Source organism: Esox lucius, chromosome 20 (assembly GCF_011004845.1).
Source record: "Esox lucius isolate fEsoLuc1 chromosome 20, fEsoLuc1.pri, whole genome shotgun sequence".
Classification (NCBI taxonomy): Eukaryota; Metazoa; Chordata; class Actinopteri; order Esociformes; family Esocidae; genus Esox; species Esox lucius.
In genome coordinates this window covers 21,672,656-21,690,503 of record NC_047588.1, presented here as the reverse complement: position 1 = coordinate 21,690,503, position 17,848 = coordinate 21,672,656, and the positions used below count along the sequence as shown (strand labels likewise).

The following is a 17,848-nucleotide window of genomic DNA, read 5'->3' as shown; positions in this document are numbered from 1 at the left end:
TTCTGTAGTTCTTGACCAGTTTTGCACACACTGCAGCAGGGATTTTGTCCCAATCCTCCATACAGATCTTCTCCAGATCCTTCAGGTCTCAGGGCTGTCGCTGGGCAATACGGACTTTCAGCTCCCTCCAAAGATTTTCTATTGGGTTCAGGTCTGGAGACTGGCTAGGCCACTCCAGGACCTTGAGATGCTTCTTACGGAGCCACTCCTTAGTTGCCCTGGCTGTGTGTTTTGGGTTGTTGCCATGCTGGAAGACCCAGCCTCGACCCATCTTCAATGCTCTTACTGAGGGAAGGAGGTTGTTGACCAAGATCTTGTGATACATGGCCCCATCCATCCTCCCCTCAATACAGTGCAGTAATCCTGTCCCCTTTGCAGAAAAGCATCCCCAAAGAATGATGTTTCCACCTCCATGCTTCACAGTTGGGATGGTGTTCTTGGGGTTGTACTAATCTTTCTTCTTCCTCCAAACACGACGAGTGGAGTTTAGACCAAAAATATCTATTTTTGTCTGACCAGACCACATGACCTTCTCCATTCCTCCTCTGGATCATCCAGATGGTCATTGGGAAACTTCAGACAGGCCTGGATATGTGCTGGCTTGAGCATCCCTTGTGTGCGCTGCAGGATTTTAATCCATGACGGCGTAGTGTGTTACTAATGGTTTTCTTTGAGACTGTGGTTCCAGCTCTCTTCAGGTCATTGACCAGGTCCTGCCGTGTAGTTCTGGGCTGATCCCTCACCTTCCTCATGATCATTGATGCCCCACGAGGTGAGATCTTGCATGGAGCCCCAGACCGAGGGAGATTGACCATCATCTTGAACTTCTTCTATTTTCTAATCATTGTGCCAGCAGTTGTTGCCTTCTCACCAAGCTGCTTGCCTATTGTCCTGTAGCCCATCCCAGCCTTTGCAGGCCATTGTGGAGAGGTTGGAGTCTGTTTGATTGTGTGGACAGGTATCTTTTATACAGGTAACAAGTTCAAACAGGTGCAGTTAATACAGGTAATGCGTGGAGAACAGGAGGGCTTCTTGAAGACAAACATACAGGTCTGTGACAGCCAGAATTCTTACTGGTTTGTAGGTGATCAAATACTTATGTCATGCAATAAAATGCTAATTAATTATAAATATATCATAAAATGTGATTTTCTGGATTTTTGTTTTAGATTCCGTCTCTCACAGTTGAAGTGTACCTATGATAAAACATTACAGACCTCTACATGCTTTGTAAGTAGGAAAAACTGCAAAATCGGCAGTGTATCAAATACTTGTTCTCCCCACTGTATTTGTGAGCATCTTCTTAAACTCCTATAATACCTGTGAGCCCAGTTCGAGCCTATACCTACCCACTGTTTGTGCTCATGAACAGACCTATTGTCTATAAATATCTATCAGGGGGAGGGGGCTGTCTGCTTAGAGGTGCAGGTCAGCCAGGCAGACATTTCAATTCAGAAGATGGATGCTTCACTTCAGAGGGAGCGATAAGAAAAAGCTCAAAAGAGCCTTTGACTGGTAGGGATCTACTTTTTCTAGCAGCTTAACAGACAGACAGGGACCCACATCCATCTATAAGCAGAAACACCTGCTCTGATAAGCGCTAGCAATTGGTTGTGTGTGAAAATATGGGAACACAAATGCCAATTCTAAATCACATTCAAAACCTATGGTCTATCTGAAAACCACAGAAATCATTTTAAAAATGTAATGCTGAAGAGTGGATCAAATTGAGAGTCGGAAGGGCCAGCAAGTTTAACGATGGTTACAATAACTATTTGTCTGCAGTTGCAACAGTTACTACCTCAAAGAGGTCTATAATTCTGATTATCATTTGTCTTTTCTTCTAATCTGTAAAATGATACGTATAGTGTGAATCAGCAGTTGAAATAATAAATGAAATGCTTGCGTGCCTGTTGTAGGCGGTGGACATCATGGGCACTCTGACCAGTCTGCAGCCCCATACACAGCAGGGTGCAATGCATTGTGTGTTGTGACACATTCCTCCTGTAACCATCATTAAATTGTTCTGTTATTTTCCACAGTGGACCTTCTGTCGGTTTGGACCAGACAGGATAGCCATCCTTGCCCTCGCGCCCACCCAGTCGCCGATTTGTGGTTTGTCTCTCCTCGGGATCAATTTGTTCGCTTACCATCTAATCTACCCAGACCTAGACATGTGTCCTTGTTAGGAGATTATACATTTCATTTGCTTCACCTGTAAGTTGTCATAATGTTTTGGCTCATCAGTGTACATACACACTCATACACAATCGCCAACATACTTGTCTGTACAAAATTAATTCCTTTTTTTTCCATAGAAATGAACACACTCTCAACTTGAAAATGCAATCAGAAGGTGTTTATTATCTACTTTGTCATGTCTGAGACAATTAAGGCTGAAAGTGCAAGAAGCAGTAGAATACAAGGCCCTAACTCAATAAAAGATAAACAGTTTAAGTCTAGCTGGAGGTTGTTTACAGGTTGTTTACTTTGAAACCAGCCTGTGTAAAGCTAAAGTGTTTCTATGGTTACATCTAGGGCCTCCGTGACTATATCCTCCCATTTCACCACCCCCTCTATAACCCCCCCTCCAAGGCTGTGGTTAGTTTGCATATTTGTGCGTGTGCGTTTGAGCCTATGTGTGCTGAGAGGAAAATGTGTGTATGCATGCATGTGGGTGATAAATGAGAGGGCTTTAATGCATTTCAGACCACCCCCACAACTGAAACTCACTCACTTCTCGTCCTGTCCTCCTGGTCCTCTTAGGTCTTTCTAAACTGTTCCGCAACTCACCAGGTACCTTTTCTAATGAAAGTGTCACTATAATTCTCCATCTTACAATTATGCAGTTGCCGACCAAGGACCTTACATTAGATCGCTTCATTTACACGTTTCAAAAGAGTTAATGTCTACAGTAAAAAAAAAACAAGGCCAGCTACTGCTAGACCCCCTCCCTTTAGGTTTTAAGATTTCATTAGGATCCCCATTAGCTGTTAGAAAGCAGCAGCAGGTCTTCCAAAGGGCACACACGAAACATAAAACATGTCCTGATATTGAAAATTAATTAACAAGAATGACTTAAAGGGGCAATATTAATGATAAGCATTGATTTATTCATAAGAAATATTACTTAAAAATGCCTTAGTTTAATTGTTCTCCTGAAGCCAAAACCAAAATATCAGCTTGTTTTACTTGTTAATGTCTGTAAACAATCATACTAATGCCTTGAAACGTGGTTGCATCAATAGCTCTGTCTATTCATTTTCAAGTAGCTTTATTCTCCTGCACCATTTCTCATAGTTTTACAGAAGGGGGGGGGGGGGGGGGTAGATGCTTTGGTATTGTTTCAGTGATGATTCCTGCATTAGAAATGTTAATATACACAAATGTTTAAGTTGCTTAGCGTGATATACACACATAGACGTGTAAGATCATGCACAAAGACACAGGTACACCAGCGCACACATATATACACCTGTGGTACTTTCCATCCACACTCTATAACACCGTCATCTAAACCTATTCACTTTCCCCCAGAGTGTAGGATGCATTCTGAGTCAGAGGAAGAGAGGGATGGAAAAAAGAGAAGGAGGAGGTGGATTAGGAGAATGGGGGGGTGTTTAGGGGGGTGGGTGATCCTATCTTTCTCTGCCAAAGTTGTGGGCTAGACAGTCGGGGCTCTGGAGTCTGTGTGTGCAAACCTGCACGTGTGTATTAGAGATTGTGTGGCGTCATTTTCATGTTTTCAGCTTATAGGAGTGCATCCTGTTGTGGTTGTCTGTTGCAATAGCCAATCTATGATAAAGGCCAACGAGTTGCGCTGTTAGAGATGTCGTCTTGCACACCAATTTTGTACTGCACATTATTTGCTGGTTTGTGGCACGTGTGTAAGCTGGTGTAATTTTGATATTCTCCTTTGACCTCTCCAGTCAACAAACTGCTTTGCCTTCAAATGCTGCAGACAAAAACAATTTTGTTGCACCATTCTCAGTAAACCATAAACACTGTTGTGCATAAAAAAGGCCAACAGGGTGATTGTGTCGATATAACTGATCTGGCTTGCCTGGCATTGAAGATCTTATCATGCTCCATTCCAATATTAAATTGAGCAGTAACTGAATGCATCAATGTCTGTGGCCTGTTTCATTTACATTGTCTTTGGAAAGTATTCATACCTCTTCACTTTCTCCACATTTTGTTTTAGTGCTGCAACCACTAATCGACAACATTGATAACAATGGTAATGAAAACCAGTTGACAAGTAATTGAAATATAGATTAGTTGTGTCTATTTGGGGCAGCTGCAAAGAAATTACAAGTAACGTTCAAAATAATTGTGGAAGCTGTACCTATAATGATAACACAAAATGTTTTCGCAATTTGCAGTGAAGACTTCACACAAAGATTTGCAAAGCTGAACTTTTGTGGAACAAGGGCATAACAGTGATACAGACCTAAGACAACACATTAGACCAATGACGACAGAAGTTTATCTAAAACGTTTGCCATTTTCTGCTCTTTAGTTTTAGTTTGGCACAATAGTACGAGTTGTGCTTTGAAATGAGACATTGTTCATCTTTAATGTATGGTTGCGGGGTACATTAATGTAATTTAACCAAACTGGTGGTCTACATTGGAGCGCTTTTGCAAAAAAGAGTGGGCAAATATTGCCACATCAAGATGTGCCATGCTAATAAACGCCTACCCAAAAAGACTGAGTGCAGTAATAAAATCAAAGGAGCTTCAACAAAGTATTAGTTTAAGGGTGTGCATACTTATGCAACCAGGTTATTGTAAGTTTGCGCTCATCTCGATGACATCAAAGCTAAGACAGAAGCTGTGTATGGTGGTTATAGGAAAAAGTTTGCTAGTTCCAGTTTGAATTTAGCCAATTCTGCAGACTGTTTTGTCAGTGTACAGTTAAAAGAAAATGTATGGTTCCGCAACACTTTATTGAATGTAGTTTGAAGTGTTTTGTCCGATTGCAATGCAGCTTTGCGATAGTGGTTCAAAACATTTCCATTCATGAATTTGGACAATGCTAATAACGCTAATTATAGACTGGAATAGACCTGAATAATGGATGTTTGAAAAAATGACTCTATGGGCCTTCTGGAATATCTTTTGATAAGTAATCCTCAAGAAAATATGACTTTTGAATTAGCTATCCCTTTAAGCTGTGCTCAACTCTGTTTTCCTGTGACCTTAGTTCTCTTCATGTTTTTATTTATACGGATAAACTTCCGTTCAAAAGTTTGGAGTCACTTTGAAATGTCCTTGTTTTTGAAAACAAAGCACATTTTTATCGCATTAAAATAACATCAAATTGATCGGAATTACAGTGTAGACTTTTAATGTTGCAAATGACAATTGTGGCTGGAAATGCCTGATTTTAAATAGAATATCTACATAGGCCCATTATCAGCAACCACCAGTCCTGAGTTCCAACGGCATGTTGTGTTTCTTAATCAAAGTTTATCATTTTAAAGGCTAATTGATCATTAGAAAACCCTTTTGCAATTATGTTAGCACAGCTGAAAACTGTTGTGCTGATTAAAGAAGCAATAAAACTGGCGTTCTTTAGACTACTTGAGTATCTAGAGAATCAGCAATCATGGGTTCGATTTCAGGCTCAAAATGGCCAGAAACAAAGGACTGCATTTATTCATGTTCTGAGAAATTAAGGCTATTCCATGCAAGAAACTGCCAAGAAAATTCAGATCTTGAAAATCCCTGTGTACTACTCCCTTCACAAAACAGCACAAACTGTCTCTAATCAGAACAGAATGAGTAGTGGGAGGCCCCAATACACAACTGAGCAAGTGGACAAATACATTAGAGTATCTCACCTTTTTTGGTGCAAATGAAAGTGACAACAGGTGCACTGGAGTAGCAACAGCATGACCACCCCCAGAAAGGGAATGGTTTTGCAGGTGGTTGCCACAGACAATTGCTCTTTCATTATCCTTCCTGACTGATTCTTCTCTACTTTAGCATTTTGCTAGTGTCCTTGTCACTACTGGTAGCATGAGGCAGTACCTGTAGCCCATTTAGGTTGCATAGGCTCCTCCAGAATGGCACATCCATACGTGCCGTCACAAGAAGGTTTGCTGTGTTTCCCAGTTCAGGAGGACCGGTATCTGCTCCTTTGAGCAAAAAGGAACAGGAGGAACACTGCCAGAATTTTGCAAAATGACCTCCAGCGTGTGGGTGGCATGAGGGCCCGACGTCCTGCTCACAGCCCAGCACATGCTAGCCAATGGTACATTGACTGCTTTTAGGTACTAGGATGAAATCTTCAGACCCATCGTCAGACCTTATTCTGGTGCAGTGGGCCCTGGGTTCTTCCTGGTACAGGACAATGCCCGTCCTGAGGTGGCCAGAGTGTGTAAGCAGTTCCTGGATAATGAAGACATTGATGCCATTGACTGGCCCTCACATTCCCCACACCTGAATCCTATTGAGAACCTTTGGAACGTTATGTTTCAGCGCATCTGACACCATCAAGTACCGTCACAGACTGTCCAGGAGCTTACTGATGCCTTGATTCAGGACTGGGAGATCCCCCAGGACTCTATCAGAAGTATGCCCAAATGTTTTCGTGAATGCATACAGGCATGTGGCGGCCATACATACTGCTGAGTCACATTATGAGTTGTCGTGATGAAATTCCCCTGTTGGTCCAGCCTGTAATTTCAGTTGTTTACTTTGATTTTCGATGTGAGTCTGAATCCAGACCTTAATTTGTTGATGATTTTGGTTTCCATTGACCATTGTTATGTCATTTTATGTCAAGGAATTACACAATGTTCTGTAAAGATTTCGATTTTTAATATATTTTGTTCATCGAGACCAGATGTGTGATTTCAGTGTTCCCTAAATTATTTTAAAAAGTGTAGTAAAAAAAAAAAAATTCTTAAACACACTGTTTTGTAGAGTGGCGACAGCCAGTGACACCAGTCTACTGTAGCTGTTCTTGTCCGAGTCTAACCTTCTCTACAGAAACACACACTTTAGCTCTCACCTTCTTCTAAAGCTTATTGCTTAATATCTGCCCAATGAGAGATTAAGATAGAGAGAAGGTGTAAGAGAGAGAGAAGGAAAGAGAGAAAGTGTGTGCGTGTAAGATGAGGTGTTAATGCATGAGACTAGTCTCCACTCCACCTTCCTTAACCCATCGTCCTTCCGCACTCCTCCTTACCCCATCGTACTTCCACACTCCTCCCTCTTAGCAGTCCCCTTGAACTCGTCCCCACTCCCATTTTCCCTCCTCTTTTTTCTCTTCTTGTCTCTCAAATCCCCCTTTTAATTTGTCAATGCCTCCCCTGCTGTCGTCTGTAGAGCGAAAAATGTGTCCTGTTCTCTGTTGTCAAACACGCACACACACACACACGCACCCACACACCCACACTGAAATTAAAGCAGCTTTCCATTCCTTTCATACCACTGCCTGCCCACCCTCCAACTGGATAACCTTGTCCAGGGCAAACGGTTAGGCTTGACTTATGTACCCCACTACCCTCCATCAGAAACGGGGATCGGATGGGATAGAGGTGTTGCCAGGAGAAAAAGTAATGTCTATCCTCTTTAGAAAGAAAAACATTGGGATTAGTGTTGGGGGGGGGGGGGTCAGTGGAGAGAAGACATAAGGTGAGATCGACACAGAACCACTAATTGGTTTCAAAGACAGACAGGGCCAGGAGGACCTCCGTCTCAACCACTTACTACCCGTTCCTCAACAGTCATTTCACATTCCTACTCCTCTCTTCGCCCTCTCTTCACCACTTATAGCTCCTCTTGTCCATAGTACAACAAGCCTGTATTGCTCACAGCCCATTCCCACATAATGTTTTTTATATTAATCATCAAACAACTTGTCCATCTCCATCCATCATTATGTCTATCAATTTAGACATCCATCCACTGTCTCCCTCAACCTCAGATGGGGTTGCTCTGTCACTCACTAGGATAGGTGTAGAAATATCATTTAAGTTAACTATTTTGACACAGACCAAGAGAGTGTTTGAGAAAAACACATAGAGAGAGTGGGTGTTTGTGTGAGAAAGAGAAGATAATTATAATGTGAAAAATACACCTCTTTCTATTATGCCCAGCCAAGTCTGTGTTTTATGCACCTCCAGGCACCAACAGCACAGCCCACACCCTGCTGTTTGAAACCGTAAGCTGTATTACATAAGAAGGATAACTAGCCTAGTGTGGCGCAAAGAAGGGAAGAGAGAAAAGAAGAGGACAGGGAGGAGAGGAGAAGAAAAAGCCATGGCGACAGGGAACATTAGCTGCAGTGAGAGGAGATAGGAGAGAAGACGCAATGTGATACTACCCACAACATAAGCTCTGCTTGGCTGGCTTATAGACTGAGTCTCCTCTCTCAGCCTGGAATCAGCCTATAGGCCTAGGTATGGGGGAGGGAGGAAAAGTAGAATTGATGGGGTGGTAGAGGCTTGACCAGAGGGTGATAGTTATAGATAGAGAAGGGACCAAGCGTTAGAGATAGAGAAGGGAGAGAGTTAGGATGATTGATGGATTGAAGGAGGGAAGAGATGTGAAGGATAAGAGAATTGGGTGCTCTGAGAAAGAGAACAGAAGGCTGATGAGACAAAGTGATGGAGAAAGCAGAAGAACGAAGGATGGATGGAGGAGAAAAGACTAATTGGGAGAACAAAATTCCAACCTAATGGCAAACGGAAGCCTTAGCCTACCTCTGGGATAAAGAATGTATCATCATAGTTGGGGAGGGGAAGTGTTGTAGAGAAGGATTCTACAATGGAAACCAGAGGATTCTACAATGTTGATTAACTAATAGCTCACCACCACTCGCCACTGTGGCTTTTCCTTCTCAAGTTCAGCTCACAAAGTTCCAACATGTATTACATTTTTTAATTTGTTGTACACAAAGGCAACAATTTAAACAGAATAGACTAACATGTTTTTTTCTTTCTCAGCTCAGTTTTATTAAAAGAGACATGTAACACAGCGTAGCTAGCTATTTATTCTCAACATGTTCTCAAATTTAATTATTCGGGTTCACATGCAAACTGTAAAGGCCTGGGCATGCTTTGTCGTTATGAGGATGATACCGGTCCTCTTTATGGCAAGAAAATTGTGTCATTTGGGTCTTTTTTTCTGGTGTTCCTGTGATATTTTTTTTTCCTTGATGTGAGGTCCAGGCAGACACTATCTCCTACTCCTGCACATCCTTCACTTACACACACAAAACCTCCCTCTCCTGAACTTTACTCACACCCCAGATCTCTCTCTCTCACTCTCTCACACACACACACACACACACACACACCCACACACACAACACCCCTCTCCTAAATGTCACTCACGCCCCAGATCCCAATCACCCGAATACTAGTCACCCATAACCCATTACCTCTCACAATTTAGTTCTCCCTCAGTTTACCAATCTTTGAGAGGTATTACTTGCTTTCAGTGACATACTAAGACTTCCTAGCAAATCTTTCTATTCTTCTCAGCCTACCTGTGTTTAATCAGGTTCTTCTATCGGTGAATTTTGTGAATTCAGAATTGCCCTCTTGTACCGTTGCCTGGACTCTGTTAAAGACATCCTTCTGTCTGACTTGACATCAATACCTGCCTAGCTCTTATGTTCTTCAGCCTGTGTATTTTGGATATCTGTGTGTGACCACTGCCTGCCCTCCAACCAAGTTCTCTTCCATTTTGTCCTTGTTTGTGCTGAAATAAAGTACAACTGCACTCTGCTAGCAAATCCACAACTCTGCCTTCAGTGTATCTATGACACTTGTCATGTCTAGTTACCGAAGTCTATGCCATTTTATCAGAGATGGGTTAATTAACTTGGGTAGTCACATGATTTTCTTCCTCTTGGAAAAATAGTCTAGGTAGCTAGATGTCCTTCTCATTTTCTCCTAATTAATACGGTTATTTAGGTTAAAGTAATTTGGTAAGATGTTGTACCCTGACAAATAATTTGTCATTTGTTGAACAAAACGTTTTGATTATTGATTTATTTTTCTTGACGTGGCGTGAAAGATTTTGCCATGGTAAAATGAAAGCAACGGAATCACTGATGTGTATTCATTGATTCAACATGAAAGCTGATTATGGAATGTTGTTTGGGTTATTGCATCTCTAAATTAAGACTTTAAAAACACTATTTGACTTGTCAAATAAGTGACAACATTTTTTAAATATCATAATAACAATGATGAACAACTGCAGTCCTTTTTTGATTTTCTTAGCAATGATGTTGATTCAGTTCCTCAGTTAAAACAGTGAGAATACTTGAGAATTGTTCAACTTTATGGATAAATGCAAACTAAACAAGCTAGCAAAATATCCCTGTTGTCCCAAAGCATGAACAGTCTTATAAATTAGGAGTTTAGAAATGATAAAAACTTGCTGGTAATGTAACTGAAACAGATCTTATTGTTTTGATGGGTTTTTTTTTGTTTGGGAATTTCGATAACAATTCAGAGTTGGCAAGTAGTCGAGCATCTGGACTAAAACAGATATTGTACACAATAACTTTTTTTTTTTAAAAGTGTCTGTCTTGAACTGTACACAGACAAAACTGTCTAGGCCAATATGCAACTAAATTTGTTTACAGCCAATAGCAAAATCACACATTTAAGTATTACAAAAGCAATAAATTAAGACAAAATAAATTAATTTCAGAGGATTCCTAATTTACGTACATACCACTCCTGATCGTTGAAGCACAAGTAGGCTCTCTCACGTGCACATATCTTCAACACACAAATATCAGCTAGCCATCTAGTGAGGGAAAAGTTGATCACAGCCTTAAACTTTTCCGTATATCAAAACTGCTTGTGTATTGCTGCAACCTGTATGCTATTGCACATTTCTGTCCCAACATTATGTTAATCCATATGACAATTTAAAGGAAACATGTCTGTCTGACCAAGGAACCCATTTGATCAATGCCAATTTAATTTATGTGGATAATGTTTGCAAAGTGGAGTGTGCTTAGTTTGTAAAGTTTCTTGTAAGTTAGCAAACCAAAGGGCACCTGCATACCTTTTTGCTCAGTGGGATCTGAATGTAAAGCCTACTACATATACAGCCATCAAAAAACAATATGGGAAGAAAAGAAAGGTAGCCCATCATATTGTGAAAGTATCTAGACTACATGCTTTTTGCTGGCTAAATATATAGCCACCTTTCTTACTAGATTAGCTACTGTACTCACATTATTGTTGATTATGATCCCTGACTAAATTGTGCTGGCATTCTTAAATTGTGTACTCTGTCCGTCCAATATTATAATATTTTGTATGATATATTACAATATTCATCACAGTATAACACCAAGCCAATTAAACTTCAGGGATATCAATCTGTCCAGTTAAGAAGCATAAACGATTGTGAATCAGTGCCACTTGTTTTGGTGCAAATGAAAGTGCACTAGAGAGAAGACTCAACCAGTGTAGAGCACATGCCCCTTTGCTACCTAGTTCCCTTTCCGGTTGGCATGTGCCTGTTTCCCCTGGTAACGTACGTCACGTGCACTGACGGGCATGCGTTGTCCGTCTTTTTTACATATGTCACTAACTTTGATGGGCATTCGTTGTCCGTCCGTGTGTGCCGACAACTCTGCCCACTTTTTCAGATTCAGCACAAGCCCCTCAGAAGGTCTGTGCACGGAACTGCTGGAGAGGCAACAGCAAGACAACCCCCAAAGTCCAGCTCCTCCAGGATGAAACATCTTTAGGTGTCATCGCAAGACGTTTTGCTGTGTCTCCCAGTAAAGTCTCAAGAGCATGGAGGAGGTACTAGGAGAAGGGCCATTACACGAGGAGAGCTGGACAGGGCCCGCAGAATGACATCAACCCAGCAGCAGGACCAGTATCTACTCCTTTGTGCGAGGAGGAACAAGAGGAGCACTGCCAGAGCCCTACAAAATAACCTCCAGCAGACTACTGGTGTGCATGTTTCTCACCAAAATGTCAGAAACAGACTCCATGAGGGTGGGATGAGGGCCCAACGTCCTGTAGTGGGACCTGTGCTCACTAGCCCAGCACTGCGCAGCTCAATTGGCATTTGCCAGAAAACACCAGAATTGGCAGGTCCACTATTAGCACCCCGTTCTCCTCACAGATGAGAGCAGGTTCACACTGAGCACATGTGACAGATGAGAAAAAGTCTGGAGAAACCGTGGTGAACGTTATGCTGCCTGCAACATCGTCCAGCATGACCGGTTTTGCGGTGGGTCAGTGATGCATCGGTGCATTCAACGGCGCAAAGTAGTGCCACAGACTGTCCAGGAGCTCACTGATGTTCATCAGGAGCATGCCCATACGTTGTCGGGTGTGCATACAGGCACGTGGGGGCCATGCACACTGCTGAGTCACATTATGAGTTGCCCTGATGAAACAATTGGAACAGCCTGTGATTCCAATTGTTTACTGTGATTTTGGTTTCCAGTGACCATTGTTACGTCATTTTGTTCTCAAAGAATTGCAAAATGTACATTAAAGATTTTGATATTTAATACATTTAGTTCATCTAGACCCAATGTGTAAGTGTTCCCTTAATGTTTTTGAGCAGTGTATAATTTCCCTTATTGGAGCAGCCTATCAGTTTTTTCATATCACATATACTGCATTTTCAACTGGCTGCAGTCTTCACATTTCAGATAGTAATATAATACCACCGCAACCATCCCCACCCCTCAACTCCAAGCATACCTCACCCAGATCCTCTTACTAAGTCCAAGCCTCCCTCAGGCCGATCCAGTGTCCATCTCCCAAAACACAGACATGGCGCCAACCTACCAAGGTCATACAGCTCAGAACCCACCAACTGAAACCCTAAACTGTCTCTTTGGCTCTCAGAGATCTTTTCCACTGCCTTTCTTTGATTTTTCATGGCCCATCTAGGTCATTGAGTCATTTGGACAAAAATGGGGACTCAGTTGATTGAGATGGCTAATGTAATTCTGTATGTAAATTGTATATATTTTGTATTTAATTGTTTTGTTTTTGGATTAATGTTCCCAGGGCACACTTGTAAATGAGACATAGGCCTCAATGTGTCTCCCTGGTTAATTAAATAAAAAATAAAAAAGCAAGTAATCTAGGCTGATATGTTAGTGTTGTTAGTGTCTTTCATTTTGAAGAGTTTTTACTTTGTATTCTATAGTGTAGAGTACCAGGCTAGGCACTCCCTGCATATTCATAGGTTGACCTGGACCATGTGTATCCCCCAATTACAATCAAGTGGTATGCTATACTGACGAGATGACAAGCGAGCACCAAAACATTTCCACAAATGTCCATAACTAAAAAAACTTAAATATTCCACTCACCATTGTTGTCAGCAACCGTTTTCTCTTTGGCACCTAGAAGGCAGTTTTCCAGGTAGACTCCATTCCTGTAACATCCGTCCCCCAAAGTGAGCTGTGGAGGAGGTGGTTCCCAGCACTGGCAGGGGGTCTGCATGATGCCACAGGGCCTGTTTGAGGTGCTGGATGCTAGGCAGTCCTCCAGCCACTGGCACAGCATCTGACACGCTGCCATACTTGGGTTACGCTTCCCTACCACCAGGTATTCTGTTTTAAAGTCTCCATCCTCACCAGAGCTGGGGTTGGTGACTGCCACACCCTCCCGGGTTGGCCCCTTCCTCATTTGTAGGAACTGCTTTCCAGCTTCTAGAAATGCCACAGGGGATAAGGAGTCACAAAGCTTGACCACCTCATCAAAGCTCTCCATACCCAAGTAGGTACGCGTGGTCTCCAGGAATGAGTCAAACTGGAAGGTGCGGAGCTCCCGGGGAACACAGTCTGACATAGAGGTAGGTTTGGTGACCTTGATGAAGATGGTATATCTGCGGGGGTCAGGATTCTGCAGTGTCCAGGAGCAGGGTGCCATAGGGAAGGTAGAAGAGGACAGAAAATGGCCGAAGAATCGGCTCTGGACCAGAGTGGTGCAGGTGTCTGACTCAGGCCCTGAAGGAGCAGCCAGGGATTGACTGTACAGTTGTAGCAGTAGCAGCAGCAGCAACGATGATGGCATGGGGACTTGGGAACTCACCAGGTACCCAGGTAAGCAGTAGGAAAGGAAAGTGGTCGTCATGGTTACTAAATAAATAAGCAAGATGAAAGGAGATTCAGTAAGAACCTTTCATTTTTTTCTAAAACGCTTGTTGACGCTTGTCAATATTATGGTCCAGGTGGGATCTCCAGTGTGTTTCAGGTGGAGGTGTAGAAAGAAGGAAGACAAGGAGGAAGGATGCTCTCAGAGATCTAGCAGTTGGTCCATGACTGTTACTGTTTTCTCAGAAGTTCAGTGAAACCTGGAGAGAAAAAGAAGATAAGAATGGTGAAGATCTGACTGGCAAAATTGCTGACATCAAGTGCACTACCAAATCAAATAAAAATGTATTTTTCCATAATAGTGCCACTAACAGCAAATGGTTAGTTTCATCTCCATAACAACCGAGGTACTCTAAACCCACTGACAAAGCCCAATATTGTGAGAAACTGTCAGAGGGGCTTAGGAAGAGAACAGTATGTCCAGTATATCCAGCTTATACAAACAAACTAGTGAACAAGGAGGACATTATATAGGCCTAGCTCTGTTGTTGTTCATTACTCAAGTTCAGAATGGTCCCTTCCTGAGAGACAGTGGCTTGTTTCAGATGTCTCCTTTCATATTTCATCAGTGAGCACACTAATTTGTCCAATTATGCAGCTATTAATGACAAAAATATGAACACCTGCAGTCATTCATTATCTTGCACCTAGTGTGATCTATAGCTGTCTTTGTTTTCAATTATTAACACAAAAGCCATTAGGCCCAAAAGTGAGATCGTTTTTGTCAAAAATACATTTTTGTCACTTTTATTGAAAGACAGTTTTGGTGTGGAGTCCAAAAATCAAACTATAATTATCACTTTGGAAAACTTTGTCATGATCATGATTCAGTTGCTTTGGCTGTCCCAGCCCTGTATGGATTTCAGATGATGACAGATAGGATAGGGCATTATAGCAGGATTACTGGAGGAGTCAGACACCAGACACCTCAAGGTTTTCTCTGATAAATCAAGCTAATCTAAAAGCCTTGGCTAATCGTTCCCTTCTCCCCAGAGATCAAAGACAATACTGAGACAAATGGGGATCATTGCATCATTATCATCATAATTGTGTGGCAGTAAGTTTGTGTCACGTTTGTCTTAAAGAAAATGCAACATATTAGGAGGTAGCATATTATGATGGCCACCTCTCACATTTCCCCCACTTAAAACATATGGAATTTAAAATGTACATTGATTAAGAATGGTCTGTGAATGATATGATGATGATGACAATGTTTCTATAGCCTTAATATTTGTGAAAAAAGCTTCAACCACTTTGTTGCCTATGTGCTCCCCACCGGTTATTGTAATTATTTTACCCAGTGTGACACTTCCCACGCAATGTGCATTCAGTTAGCTTCAATGTTCGTTATGTTAAATTCTACTCACTTAAACAATTGCTACCATGCTTTATATTGACCAACTTTTTATTCCCTAAGACAGGTTTGGTAAATCTGGTGTTGTGGGTGGGTGTGGTAAATGCACACTAGGCCACCATAACCACAGTATACTTAAATTGGTAGATCAACACAGTACCATGGTCAGTACTAGACTGGGTTTTGTTTCAGTAACCACTGCCTATTTCCTTAGTCCAAATCCAGATTTGGATTTAGTTCTGTTAGATATTTTTAAAAAATGTGTTCTAAAACAACTACCACAACCAGTGTGAAAGACATTTTCTCTCAAAAGTTCAGAATTCAAGCACATTGGAAGTACTTCATGGTTGCTTTCTAATTAACCTATTACTACGCCTCCATCTTGTTTTTGATTATGTGTTTAAGAAACTAGTAGACAGATGTACAGTTGGCTATTAACATAATATGATTGACTATTCAACAAGAATAGACAGACATATGCAAAACTAAAGATGGAACAGATTAGAAATAGTGTGATCCATCTAACAGTCATACACACATCTGTAGGAGATTGTGGTTTATAAATACCACCTTATTTATTTTCAGTGTTCATGCTTGAACTTGGCTATTTGCATTTTTAAAGGCTCTTAACCATAATTGATCAAAATAATTCCTTTAAAACCTGTAGGGAATATACAATGCCATATTATAAAAAACAACACAACCAATATATTTCTCTGGAGAAAGAAGTTGCTGTATTCTATCTCAGCTGGGTGAGATGCCTGACTGATATGTTCCAAGTCCACTAACCCATAGATGGCACTTGGATGTGCACTGGAAGGGCATTCATTAATAATTTTCCTCTTCTTTTTTTAAACCAAGATGTTAACTGCTCAGCCACTCATCTAGTTCTAAAAATGCATTCTCTGAGATGCACCATGTGGCACAGCTTCCATTAAAGTATCAGCCTTCAGTTTGATTTGCCATGATATCAGTCTGTTAGGGAATGCTCCCTCATTTTTTTTTCTCTGATGCCCTGTTGAATCTTAGGGGGGCCAGAGTCCTTGAACCATGACTTAGGAGTACCTGGCCTGGTTACTTCTGGCTGTCACTGGCCACAGCCCAGCTGTTCCTCTCTGTCCTTGTCCAGCTGGTTGTGAAACTTATCTGGATTCTACAAATGCCCTGTGTGCTTATCTTTATGTACAGTACATATACAGTGCTGCTTGACAGGATGTGAACCCCTTGTGCAATTATAGATTTTGTTATTGCTCACCATGAAGTCTTTACGAGATTAGAAAAGTATTTTTCATCTGAGGTATTTTTCATCAGGTTTATAATTACCAATTCCATTTGCTGGTTTAGAAGAAATCATTCATGTAGTAGAAAAGCAAAATTAAAAAGGAATTAGTTCAGGTGAAAAACTAAGTGAACTCCAAATTGTATTGGTTAAATCAAGTAGGTAAGTAGAATCAGGTGGGTAAATAAATGGGTACCAAATGAACCAATCATGGATTTGGGCAGGGCTCTGATAGAGAAAATAAACTAGGGCGAAAGGAAATCTCAAAGCACATTAGTTTCGGGAAGGCTATAGATTATTTTACAAATTTTTTAGCTACATTTACAAATGGAGAGCACTTAACATGACAGCAACTTTGCCTACAAGAGGACAACCTTCCAAAATATCCCCAAGAGCCACAAAAAAAGAATAAATCAGGTAAATGTCAAACATAACATCTGGAGATCTCCAGTTACTTTGCATGCATGAACAATAAGAAAACTGAATCAAAATGGGAATAATGGGAGAGGAATCTGATATAAAAAAAGAACCACACTACCATTCTACATTTTGCCAGAGACCACCTGGAAAAACCTTAAGATCTATGGAAGTCCATTCTCGGGACAGATGAGTATAAAATTGATTAGCATGGTAGTGGGAATGTCAATATCTGGGTCTGCTTTTCCTCCTCTGGACCTGGACCACTGCACTTCATCAAGTGAACAATTCATTTCTTAGTCTGCAGCCTAATTAACAAGAACTAATATTCACAAATTAACTGGTGAATATCAAAATGTTTCTCCTACACACCATTCAGTATAATAACAAGCGGTCATCCACAATATTGTTTATTTTATACCGCATAAATCCAAATCATGTTTAACTTTTTGAGAGCAAACAATACTGTTATATGTTTAATTCTTTATTTTTATTTAGTTTATCTTGTGACAATCTTGCCTTAATACAAAACATAAGAATGGATGCACTGTTGAAACATACAAGCTGAAAAGGCAAGAAGAATGTGGAATGAGAAGCCCCTTCGCAAAACCGCACATGTAACCTCTGCACCTTGTAGAAATGACAGAAAATGCGTCTTTATAAACATTAAA

The 17,848-nt window shown here is 41.2% G+C and overlaps 1 protein-coding gene across 9 annotated transcripts in view; it reads right to left on the bottom strand.

Moving 5' to 3' along the window:
- The window catches only part of adgrb1a (adhesion G protein-coupled receptor B1a), a 180,815-nt gene that overhangs the window by 105,755 nt on the left and 57,212 nt on the right, over positions 1-17,848 (bottom strand). For all 9 annotated transcript variants that reach the window (XR_002195786.2, XR_002195787.2, XM_034289044.1 and 6 more), the window contains one exon: positions 13,339-14,324. Coding sequence is in view for 7 of the 9 variants with exons in the window: in XM_034289044.1 (XP_034144935.1) it covers positions 13,339-14,104 (766 nt within the window). In the remaining 2 variants the exon portion in view is untranslated. The remainder of the gene's footprint in view (positions 1-13,338; positions 14,325-17,848) is intronic.